Source organism: Rattus norvegicus, chromosome 14, assembly GCF_021556685.1.
Source record: "Rattus norvegicus strain SHRSP/BbbUtx chromosome 14, alternate assembly SHRSP_T2T, whole genome shotgun sequence".
NCBI classification, from domain to species: Eukaryota; Metazoa; Chordata; class Mammalia; order Rodentia; family Muridae; genus Rattus; species Rattus norvegicus.
In genome coordinates, this window is record NC_141547.1 from 12,529,160 (window position 1) to 12,541,081 (window position 11,922).

At 47.2% G+C, this 11,922-nt stretch overlaps 1 protein-coding gene across 17 annotated transcripts in view; it reads right to left on the reverse strand.

The window, feature by feature from the left end:
• The window catches only part of Bmp2k (BMP-2 inducible kinase), a 153,388-nt gene extending 142,607 nt beyond the window's left edge, over nucleotides 1-10,781 (reverse strand). For 16 of the 17 annotated variants that reach the window (XM_087584030.1, XM_087584029.1, XM_087584037.1 and 13 more), the window contains exon 1: nucleotides 10,377-10,781. In XM_087584030.1, the coding sequence (XP_087440156.1) occupies nucleotides 10,377-10,545 (169 nt within the window). In that variant the 5' untranslated portion in view covers nucleotides 10,546-10,781. 17 annotated transcript variants of the gene reach the window in all.
• Between the last annotated feature and the right edge of the window lie 1,141 nt (nucleotides 10,782-11,922).

Here is an 11,922-nt window from a genome sequence, read left to right on the forward strand (position 1 = left end):
AAAGACTCATGTCAAAGGCGTGACCCAGCTGGAAGTCACTGAGGAGTGACTGAATCATGGGCTCTGACATCATCCATGGGTTAATAAACTGAACTATAGTCACACAACTCAACAAATTCTTGGGAGGTGAAATACTAGGAGCTGGGCCTGTCTACAGTAGAAGTGAGCCTGGGGTTGTGCCTAGGAGGCTGCCTGTGGTCCCACACCCCTCTGTGTCTTGTCTCTGAGATGAACAGCTATGTCTGGCCAGGCCCAGAAACAAAGTCAGGGGCCACAGGCTGTCTGACACTCTGCTGATTCCATGAGCCAAGGCTCCTCTCCCTTTCATTCTTCCCATGAAGAATCAGCACAAAAATGAAACTATGGCACTGCCTTTACTAAGTCAGAAATAAAAACCACTCGTTTGGGTTGAGATTCTGAAGTTTCTCACTTGGAATATATAAATAGGATTTTGATAAAAGGTTTTTAAAAACCTTTATTGATTAATATCAATCCCTTTGACTATTTGTGAAGATTTGAACTGGGTAGGTTGGATCAATTAACCACAGCACTGTACTAATAAGATGTGGAACTTACTACACTCCTAATTTTGATCCACCATATATATAAATAATTTTGATTTATGGATATATATATATATACATATCACAAACAAAACATTTGATATCCACATTCCTGCCATTAGCTATCTTATAAATTTACACATCACAGAAGATACCATCAAAAATTTATGCACAGATGAACACATGCATTTACCCTAATTCTGAAAAAAAAAACAAAAACAAAAAAGTACGCGCCCTACCGGTTATATCTGCACCATCACTTTCCCTACACCAAGGACAGGACACTAACCAGCATTCGGCAGCAGAGTCTATGATGCAGGCCACAGAATGAAAGTGGGTCACCACAGAAGATCACACTTCCTAGGGAAACACTTCGCAGGATTCAGTTGTAAAATATTACACTATTTTGTTTAACGATTTTAGTATGAATATCTTAATGATTCCAGAGTGAACAGTAAAATCTAGCCTAATGATAATCCCATTCACAAGAAGACAGTTAAGTGTGTAAAAGTCCAAGCTAGTCCTAACAAAGGTCTGGCCAACAAGCTCCTCAGAAAACACGTAACTATAGCATTTAGGCAGGAAAGGGGAGGGTGTCAGAACTCTTTCTCTTAGAAATCAAGTATGGAAGAATGCCAGGATAATGATGATGTGCTGTGTGCTATGAACTAAACCGTATATAACATGGCTGTTTCCCTGACCTTGTGCTAAGACTACAAATGTTCTAATCGGAAAGCAATGTCGAGATCTACATAGAACTAAGCAATTCCAATGTGGCCTGCTCCAGTTAGGAGTTCGTAGCTGGAGGAGAGCCTCAAAAGATGTCCCCCTTCCTCCTGATGGCTTGCCTCTCAGCCACCCATCCTAGTAAGCCTAGGTACTAACCCCCACCCAAGAGGGTTCTGCTGTAAGAAGAGTTACACATCATCCAGTCGGAACCACCCAGCTCCTTGCTATTCCACAGTAATAACTTTCTTTAGTGGAGTGACACCAGTCAAGGGACCTCAAGCAAGAACATTTTGAAAGCCACACCTAAATAAAAGCCCAGAAATCAAAAACTAACTAGACATGTAAACAGGGGGGAGAAAAAAAAAGCCCAAAATTCAGGACCCAATCTCACACAGTGTTTCTGTCCATCTAGATAGTATTAAACCTCTCAGTTCCTCCCTATTTCAGTTTCTACCAATGGACATAAAAGCAGGGCCGGGGGCTGGGGCTCAGTGGCAGTGTGCGAACTCTGTGTGAAGGAATGGAGGCAGAGGCAGGGGAACAACTGTCAGTTGTAAACCATCAGGGACAGGCAGCCATGTCAACTGGGAGTCTATCCGCTCACGGTAATGTTAACAAGGCCTGCTGGTCACTGTGGAAGTCAAATACTCACGCCTTTACAAGTACACTGAATGCCTACTGTGAGTACAACATGTAAAGGTAACAGATGACTACAAGCCAGATCCTAAATGAGCTGCATTTTAAAATAAAGTCTTTTCTTGGAACAGACCAGACTGAGGAAATGCTATCACGTGAGAAACAGCTGCCACACCTGGTACCAAAGGGCGAGACAGGTGTCGGGAGCAAACAAAGACTCGCACAAGAAACTGTATTAACGAATGCCTTCTACAATACCCAATATCCACAAGAGGCAGAGACACAACAACAGGCACCTGTACTCCAGGCAAACGTAACAATACAAGGTAAGCGAAGCAGAAACGCCTCGCCTGCCAATCAGATCAGAACACCACATGCTGGGTGATGACCCGCCAGGGCTTCTGAAGTCCTGTCCACCCATAAGCCCCTTCCTCTGCCTGACAAACTGACCCAGCCTGAGGTAGTCAGTATGCAGAACAGATTTCCAATCAAGCTTCACTGACAACAAGTTATACAGAGATGTAAAGGGGCCTGTGGCACACACAGCTTCCCATTTAATAAAATAAAAGCAAATGTCTATACGAATGAGATGAATGTCCTCATTTGTCTATACATAAGGAATTAGATCTTGGCTAAACATTTGACTCTGCAGACAGAACACAGAGTATTTTTCAATGTTTTTCAGCTGATTGATTTTTTACTTTGTAATCGTTGATGCTGAGAACACTGTCTCATATAATACTCAGTACAAAATGGCAAGCACAAGTTTAGAGACATTTCAGAAATTGTCAGAAGGTCTGCAGTGGACGTAAGCCAAAATTCACTAAATATTTTTATTTTTACAAAAGTCAAACCAACAATTCAAATAATTTCTAAACATTCTAATCTAATGTGATACAATCCAAACATAAACTAATTTGATATGAGGAATAACAACAGGAAAATATTACACCTCTGTTTTTCTGTAATTAAAGTGCTGTGTTTCTAGAAAACAGAGAAGTGTGTTCCGTAAAAGCACTGCAGCTCGTAAGCCAACTCTCCAGCTGACCCGAGATGTTTCGGGCAGTGTTTGTGGGGGTTTGTTGGTTAAACAGCGTGCGGCAGGAAAGGTGTGAGCGCTCTGTGCTCAGAACCCAGATTTCAGAGGAGCTGCCCACCCACATCACCTCGGACAGACGCTTTACATGTTGGGTTTTCAATTAATTTTTACTCTCTGGTCATTCAGAAACCTTTCACTGTAGCCAAAACTCTTCACACACACCCCCACACTGTTACATAACCCATGGGGTGGTGACCCACAGTCTGAGAAGCTGGGATATAAACAAAGCATTCATTTCTCACAGTTCTAGAGACTAGGTGGCCTGAGAGAGCGATGCCAGGGCATTCATGTGCCAACTGACAGGGGATACATGTGGGGCTCTTCTGAGAACATGCTATCACAATGCTGGGGTAGGCTTTCACTAAAAAAGTTTAAAGCTAAACCTGACTCTGAGCTCTGCCCACACTGACTGGCCTCTGGCTGCTGGATATGTCACACGATTCCATTTTCAATCTTCTCAAACACTAAATCCATGTTTCAGGAGAGGTAACGTTTCCTAAGAATTTAACTCAACACAGAAGAAAACGACTGTAATTACTGGGTATGCACAAGAGGACAGGAGCCAGGGATCCAGGAGACTAGAGAAGTAGCCTTCTCTGGACTCGCAGGCACATCATAAAACTATCTCACAGGATGTGTCTTTCTCTATGCTTTCCTCTCCTGTGCTTTCCCTTTTTAAAAGCCACCTCTGTAGACTAAGGAAAACCATGTCAACAGAGTGAGGTGACTGGAAAGACCACTGGGCTAGTCTTGAAGTTAGAAAGCTTAAGTGAAATGACACTCCGAATTAGCTTACCTTCACAAAAGTGAAAATGCAGGGTCCCCTGGCCCAAGTAAAAGATTTTGATGGTCCAATAAAGAGCCCTTCATTGGTACTTTTCAACTTGCAAATTAGGTCTTTAATTATATTAAAAAAACATGTGGCTTGAAACAGAAACCAGGGCTGTGAGCTCCCTCAGTGGGTAAAAGCACCTGCCCAGAAGACCTAAGTCTTCAGGGTCCCTAAAGAAAGAGAAAACCAGTTCCCAAAGGTTGCCACTTGGACCTCTACACAGGTGCTGTGCATGCACCAGCGTTCTCAAGTCTACAATAATCATAAAGAAAATAAAATACATTTATTTTTAAAAGTCAAACATCATAGTTGAATGGCCATGCACGAGTACAGAAACTTGTAAATATAGCCCCAATTAAGAGTCTTTCTAGCCAGATGCCTTTGATCCCTGCACTCGGGAGGCAGGCAGTGGAGCTCTTGAGTTCCAGGCCAGCCTGATCTACAGAATGAGTTCCAGGATAGCCAGGGTTACACAAAGAAACCCTATCTCAGAGGGAGAGAGGGAGAGGGAGGGGGAGGGGGAGAGGGAGAGGGGGAGAGGGAGAGGGAGAGGGAGAGGGAGGGGGAGAGGGAGAGGGGGAGAGGGAGAGGGAGAGGGAGAGGGAGAGGGAGAGAGACTGACTCTTTCTAGTTCCCCAAAGTTTGCTATCTCCTAGGGGAGGTAAGAGGCCGACAATAATTAACTACCTTAGTGCTTTTAAGGGCTAACACAATTACATTCAAAACAAAAGACTGAATGCGACAGGACAGGAGAAAGCAAATGGCCACAAGTGTCCAGAGGAAGGAAACAGCTATCATAACCATTAGTTAGGAGCAGGGATTACACAAAGTAAAGGACAGGCAAGCACAAGTGTGACTCACAGAATAACAGGAAACAGAGCACACTGAGGCTAGAGCAGAGTCCAGGGGTGAAACTGTAAAGGTGGTTTGCGGAGTCTCAACGGCTGTGCCCGCCAGGCCCAGAAATGGATCAAGCGCCACTCCCCTTCTTGAAACAGCCCAGGTTCCCAGGCATCAAATCCATACTTGTCTAATGAGCGGCTCCAGATGCTGCAGCAATGGTATCAGGGCCCTGGCCAGACATACACACTGAGAATCGAGAAGCAGCCCCAAATTCTGCATTTCATCATGTCCTCTAATAACTCTGGTGAAATCAAATGTTTTAAGATCAGGTGCTGGCAAGATGGCTCAGCAGATAGCTTATTGACAAGCCTGAGGACCTGAGTTTCATCCTGGAGCCAAGATGGTGGAAGAACTGAGTTCTACAAGCTGTCCTCTGACCTCCACATGTGTACTGTGACATGTGCGGGCGATCACACACACGCAATCAACAAAAAAAAAAAAAATACTTTTTAAATACTGTTTTTGGTTTTTAGACCAGTGTTCTACAGGAGTCCATCCATGGGCTCCTCGTGCTTCCCTTAAAAACTGTACCCTAACAGTAAGTCCTGATTTGGATGCCCAGATGGCACCGCTGAGCTTCAGACCCGACGCCCAAGTTCCACTAAGCATGTCCTGTCAGATACCTCAACTCAACAATTCTAGAACTGCTTGGTAGTTCCTCCAAATCTGTCCTGTACCTAACTTGGCAAATGCTACCTTCATCCAAGGGCAGCATAAGCAAGTCAATGTTGGCACCCCTCACCTCCTGAACAGCCCTCCAATGCCCTTACATTTGAATACTGTAACAATCCAATCTCTACTCTGTCGTTTTTAGTCCTTTTAGTTTACACATTTCTCAACCATTTTCTATCTAGCAATCTGTAGGACTGTAGGAAAATTAGTTACCATTTTAAATTATTCAGTATCTGCCTGTTACATTTTGGATAAAACACAAACTCAGCCTGCGGTGCAAAGCCCAGTACCCCACCACCACCACCGCCTTGGAGCTGTCTCCAACATGACCCTCCTCAACAAGAGCCATCTCATCTGCACTGCTCTGAGCACTTTCCAGCTCCTGGAGACCGTCTTCATCACACCGGGACTGCTCCCTCTCCACTGAACAACAGCCCTCCCTCCTCCATATATCACTAGCTAACACTTCCTCCCTAAAATCAACGGTTCTAAGGCCATATGCGTTCTCTTCACTTTCAACCACTTTAACCAAGAGATTTCTACTTCGCTAACACTTGTCCACCGCGTTACGCCGCAGTCTCTACTGAGCTAGGGAAGGGCTGTATTCCTTACATGAGCAGCCCTTAATACAAACGTGGGACACAACAATCGTTGACATTTCTGTGACCTCTCCCCTCTATCCTTCCCGTCCTCTCTTGGTAACTAACTTAAGTCACTGGGTAGCCAAAGATGATTTCTTCCAGGTAAGGTACTTAAATCCGTCACTGCCTACCGACTTTACTGCAAACTTAAAGTGTATACGCGTTACTGCTTTCCTATGAAGTTAACGACGAGGTGTTACCATTCAGCTTAGACTCCACGCACCCAGTTAATGCGTAGAAGATTTCTAAGTTACAGTTACAGAATTCTGTAGTGCTCCGATTACTGAGAGCGGCACAACCACACCCATAACCATAGGTAGGGATGCCATTCCTATTCGGCCCAGGGAACCTCAAGATGAATTAGCTCAGTCCATCATCCATGCTCTCCTCTTGACATCCCCTTTAAGGCCATTCTGTACACTAAATATGTACACGGAAAAAATAACCATCAGCAGGAACCAACCTCTTGAGCATAGTGTGTGGCAAGCGCTCACACTTCCAGGAAGAGCTGGCAAGTTTTGGGACTCAGCAAGTTTCCAGGCCAGCCAGAGGTACATGAGACCCTGTTTGCAAACAAAACAACAAGCAGTTCAGTCCCTGCTCCCTACACCAGCATTAAAACCCTTCTTTTGGACGCACAGATGAACAGCAAACCAGTCCTAGCTTTTAATAAAAGCTGAAAGGCTACTCGAGTTATTTCTGCTTGACAAGTGCATGTTGTGTTTCAGGCTAACATGGGCAGGTGATTCTGCTTCATTTGAAAGCTCCAAGTCAGGATTAGTTCAACTCCTGAAACTGAGTTGCTCTTTGTTTTTGTTGTTGTTGTTGTTGTTGTTGTTGTTGTTGTTGTTGTTTTTTAGAAAACACAAGAAAATGCCTCACTACAGCCTCAGTCCTAAAAGCTTTCAGTAGAAACTGAAAGGGACGTGGGGGGAACTTCCAAACATTTTCAAGCGTACGCGTGCTTGACTAGAAAGACAGTTACGTAAAGTGTTTCACAGAGAAAACTACACCAACGCTTTGGTACATCCAGAAGTATGCCCCTGGAAGCGCTCTGATTGTAACCAACACGTTTCACAAATCCAGGCACACGTGTGTAGGACAAGAGTTGGTCATCATTTCAGCACTCTGTCTTTGTCACGTCGTCAACTTGCTAAAAGTCCCCAGGTCCCTAATCTTGCCACTTTGATGGTCACTTACAGGTATACAAATGGGCGGAAAACTGGACCTCTCGACTTGCATGTTCCTATTTGAGCTCTCACACTGTCAGCAAGGGTCCTTCCAGGTCGTGTGCAGTGTAATCTTCCCTCACTTGCTTTTCATGGGTGAGCTCTGTGTTTGAAAAGGCTCCTGAGCACAGCCAAGCTAGAGCACACAAGTGCAAGAAAGGTTCTGGTTTTCCTACACAGAAAACGTGTTAGATAATCTTCATTTTGGCCTGAGCTAGAGCTATGACATGCTAATCAATCAATAACAGACACCAAATAGGCTGTCTTTAAACGCAAATGCACATAGGACAGGCACATATATAAATCAGCCAACAAGGATGCTGGGAAGCAAGGCTTCTCTCTAGCCCTGCCACTTCTCCTGGAAGCAATGATTCAGTATTTGCTAAGCAAGTCAGTATTCATTCCAACTTGTAGAACACAGTCAATTACACAGAGTAAGACAGTGAGTAGTAGACTGAAACGACAAGAGGTCACTCTGAATGCAATGCCTCTCATACGCGCTCACCTCAAGTGACAAGCATGCCTGTCGATTATTGACTAATCATACTTACATGTGGACCAGACTTAGGCCTAGCCTGCAGACTGACGAGAAATAGAGTGAGTAGTATTTCAATGTGTGTTCTAGAAAGGGAAGACCAGCACATTGGAAAGAAGCCTAGGTAGGCCCTGCCTTCTGGAGATTTAAACCTGGCCCCAGGAGCCAGGACGTAAACACAGGAAATTCCGTCTTTCATAAAAGTTCCTTCTGCCTTCGCTTCCTCCTACCACCCGATCACTCATTCAAACCAAGTCAGTAGGTATTTTCGGATTTTTGGTTTTCTTTGTTTTTGAGTCCTGGTCTCTATTTGTAGCCCTGCTGTCTTAGAACTTGTTATGTAGACCAAGCTGGCCTTGAACCCACAGAGATCCACTTGCCCGGTATTACAGGAGAATACCGCCACACCCAGCAATTAATGAAATAAATTTTAATGAGGCAGAAACCAAAAGGTAAAGTGCTTGCCAAACAATCGTCAGGACCTAAATTCAGATCCCCAATTTCCATGTAAAAGCTGAGCTTGTAGCCTTCTTCTGTAAACCCCAGATGCTAGCAGACAGAGAGAACAGGTGGATCCCTGGATTCACTGGCCAGCCTAGCCAGATGGATGAGCTCTGAGTGCAATGTCTCAAAAACTAAGGTGGAAAGCAACTGAGGAAGACACTGAACACTGCTTTGCACGGAAGTTTACACAGGCATACACGTGCATGCACCCATAGGCACACAAACAGGTACACAAAACAAATACCAGACATAAACACTTAAAGCAAAAGTCAGCGCAAGCCACGCATATTGGTAACAACCTGCCTGAAATCCCAGCACGGAAAAGCTGAAGCAGAAGATGGAAAATTCAAGGCTTGCCTGGTAACTTTAGCAGGACTCTGCCTCAAAATTCTAAAAGGTGAAGAGTCTGGTGGTATGGGCCTGCCTTCATGCTGGCAGGTGTGCACGTGTATACACACACACGCGCACGCGCACGCGCACACACACACACACACACACACACACACACACACACTTACACACACTCTTATATACACACACACTCTCTCTCTCACTCTCTCTCTCTAACAGTGATTTCATGGCTTGGTTACTGAGTGTGGGGTAATATATCAAGAGCTGTGTTAAGATTTACAGTCTACTGATGAAATGTTAGTACTTTTCTTACTACTAAAAGATCTGAAACTCAGTGAGAAGAGCTACCACTATTCAAGCTACACTTCAGTGAACTACTAACCAACTGAAAGTATAGTGCGTAAGTTAATAGCCACCAACGCTCAACACCTACCCGACTTAACCCACACCTGAAATTCGTGTGGAATCAATTGATAGCGATGTTTACAATGGAGCAAGCCCATCAAAACCATTCAGACACTCTGAATCTCATCCCTCCACTTCACCAAAGGTTCAGAAAGGGGGATTATTCTGAACAATGGCCTACAAATCCAAGACACACCCCTGATAATGTAAGTCTGCTTTTCCTTTATTTTATAGACAGATGTCCCCCTCAGCTTTTTCTTGTGCTGATTCCTATTGTGCGTGGAATGTCAAAACTACAAGTGGAATCTGTCCAGTTTTCAAACCGTGCCAACACGGAATATCAGAACGTCTCCCTACAGTTTCTGTTTTCTCGATCTGCTTTTTAAAAGTCACTTACATACCAACAAGAAATATTTCTTATGGTTTTTTCCTTAAGATTCTGCATTCAGAACTTCAGAGGTCAAGGCATGCAATAAGAAATCAGAAAGCATTTTCTCCAAGCCAATTACACCAGAAATACAAAACTAAAGTCAAGCGTTTTTTTAAACACGGAGTAAACTTTGTTTTTCGTAACTATGCTTTTACATGCTATCATAACCTCCCTCAGACAATAAAAAGAGCCACCAAAAGCCTCACAGGGGAAAGTTAAACTGTTCCACTTTGCCTGTTAAAGTACTAACAAAATGACACACAGAGAGGACAAAAACAGGACCTTGTGCAGAGAAGATTCTAAACAACGAAGATAAATGTACTTCAAGTTTACTCCCCCACGCCACCCGCAAACAGCCACTTAACTGAACTTGGAAAACCGTGCCAAAATACACACACACACACACACACACACACACACACACACACACACATCTACATACATACAGCCCTATACAGAGGTTTGGGAGTCCTGTTTGTTTTGATTTTTAGCAAACAAACCCCAGCGGTGTCCACTGCCCTGGGTGTCCGGGAAGCTCAGACCCGAAAGCAACGCAGGACACCCGCCAGAGCCCCAGCTGGCAAAGCAGTGTCCCAGCAATACTCCATCTGACCCTCTAATGAGTCACGGGTCCAATCATGACACCACATCACTTACTGGGACGTCTTCTATTTCTTTCCTCGCGCCAGGAAGAACAGAGAACGATTTCAAACTCCTAAGCAGGCAACCGTGCCCGCACCGGAGCTGCCAACGGCTTCACGCCGGAGCCACTCTCTAGCCGCCGAGCCGGCCCCGCAGCCGCCGCCACACCCCGGCCTCCCTCACCTGCCTCCCGCCGTGCCCCTACCTTCGGCCAGCGACTCCTCCAGGGTGACCTGATAGCGGCCGACGGCGAACACCCGGACCCCCATGGACGAGCTTCCGAAGCCGCCGCCGAGCCCGGAGCCCGCGGCCCCTCCAGCCGCCGCCCCGCCGCCGCTGCCCTCCGACTTGGGCATCCGAGAGAACTTCTTCATGGTCCCGCCGGCGCGCTGGAGGGCACCAGGAGGGCACGAGGGCGCGCGAGGGGCGAGAGCCCGACCCGCGCGGCGCGCAGCGGAGCGCGGGGCGCGGCCGACCGTCTGTGAGGGGTCGCCGCCCTTCGCGCGCGCGAGCGTCGGTGCGCAGCGGCTCGCCGCGCCTCACATTCCGCGCGTCCCGAGCGCGCAGCCCCGGCCGCCCGCTGCAGCTGCCCAGCGCCCGCAGAGCCAGCGGGAGGGCGGGGCCGGGGCGGGGCGAGGGCGGGGCCTGGCGAGCGGGGCGCGAGCCGCCCGGGAAGAGGGAGGGGCCGGCCGAGGTGGGCGTGGCGCTAGGTCCCGCGGCCTGCGCGCCCTGGAGACCGCAGCTCGTTCGCGCCGGGCTCACACCGAGGCCGCCCGCCTCTTGCGGCTGTTGGGGGGTGCGGCGCCGGTGCCAACCGCTTGCAGAGCCGGGCGCCGGGCGCCGCGCGCAAGCGCGCTGTCCGCGCCGCCGGAAGTGACGGTTCCGGCCCGTGTCACGTGGAGGAGGAACGGGCACATCTCCGTGGGGGCTGGGGCTAGGAGTGAAGTCTGGGGTCCCGGTTACTAGGAAGTGGTCCCCACGCGGGTCAGCGGGGCTGCTGGGGTTGGAATTGTGTATGTCGCTCTGGGGTCCTTAAATGCGGCCAGCAGCTTGACCCACTGTCGGAAGCTGCCCGCTTCGAGTCTCAGCCAGTTTTCCATACTCTCCCGAGAGAATCGGTTTTCCAGGCACCCTGGAGCGTGGGCGGAGGAACAGCGCGAAGCTCGCAGGTTCCCACGGGGCGACTTGCAAAGCCCAGGTGTCCTCGCACTGTACCGGATGTTTGCTCTCGGAAGCGTTCTGCGGTTTAAGAATTACTTGGGAGAGCTTTAAAAGCTCTCTTGTGTGCAGTGTAGAAGCCGTGCGATTGTGTTCAAAAACAAATACGGTATTAAGATCATTTTTAAAGATCATTAATCGCTATTGGCTGGGGAAAACCTAACCCTATCGCCCAAGGTCACACTGCTCTGGCTTGTGGCCTGGAGCATCAAAAATCTTAGTTACTCGCTTTCAACCATTCTGAAAAAGTAGGTTAGGGTTAGATCCTTACAGTCGGGCAGCTTTAGAGGCAGCTTCTGATCCCACCCAAACTAAAGATTCTCCTGTTTGAAAAAGAATGCCTGATTGCCTCACTTTTCATAAACTGTAAGAGTCTCATGCCTGCGGGATGGGCCCAGGAATGCGGTCAGAGGGTATGTGGTACTGGAAAGGATGGCAAAATGGAGAAAAGGTGGAAAGAGAGAAGACGGGACTCTGGCTCTAGCCCCACTTCCTGGAGATGGAATCACCTATAGCCTGAGCGGGCCTGGACC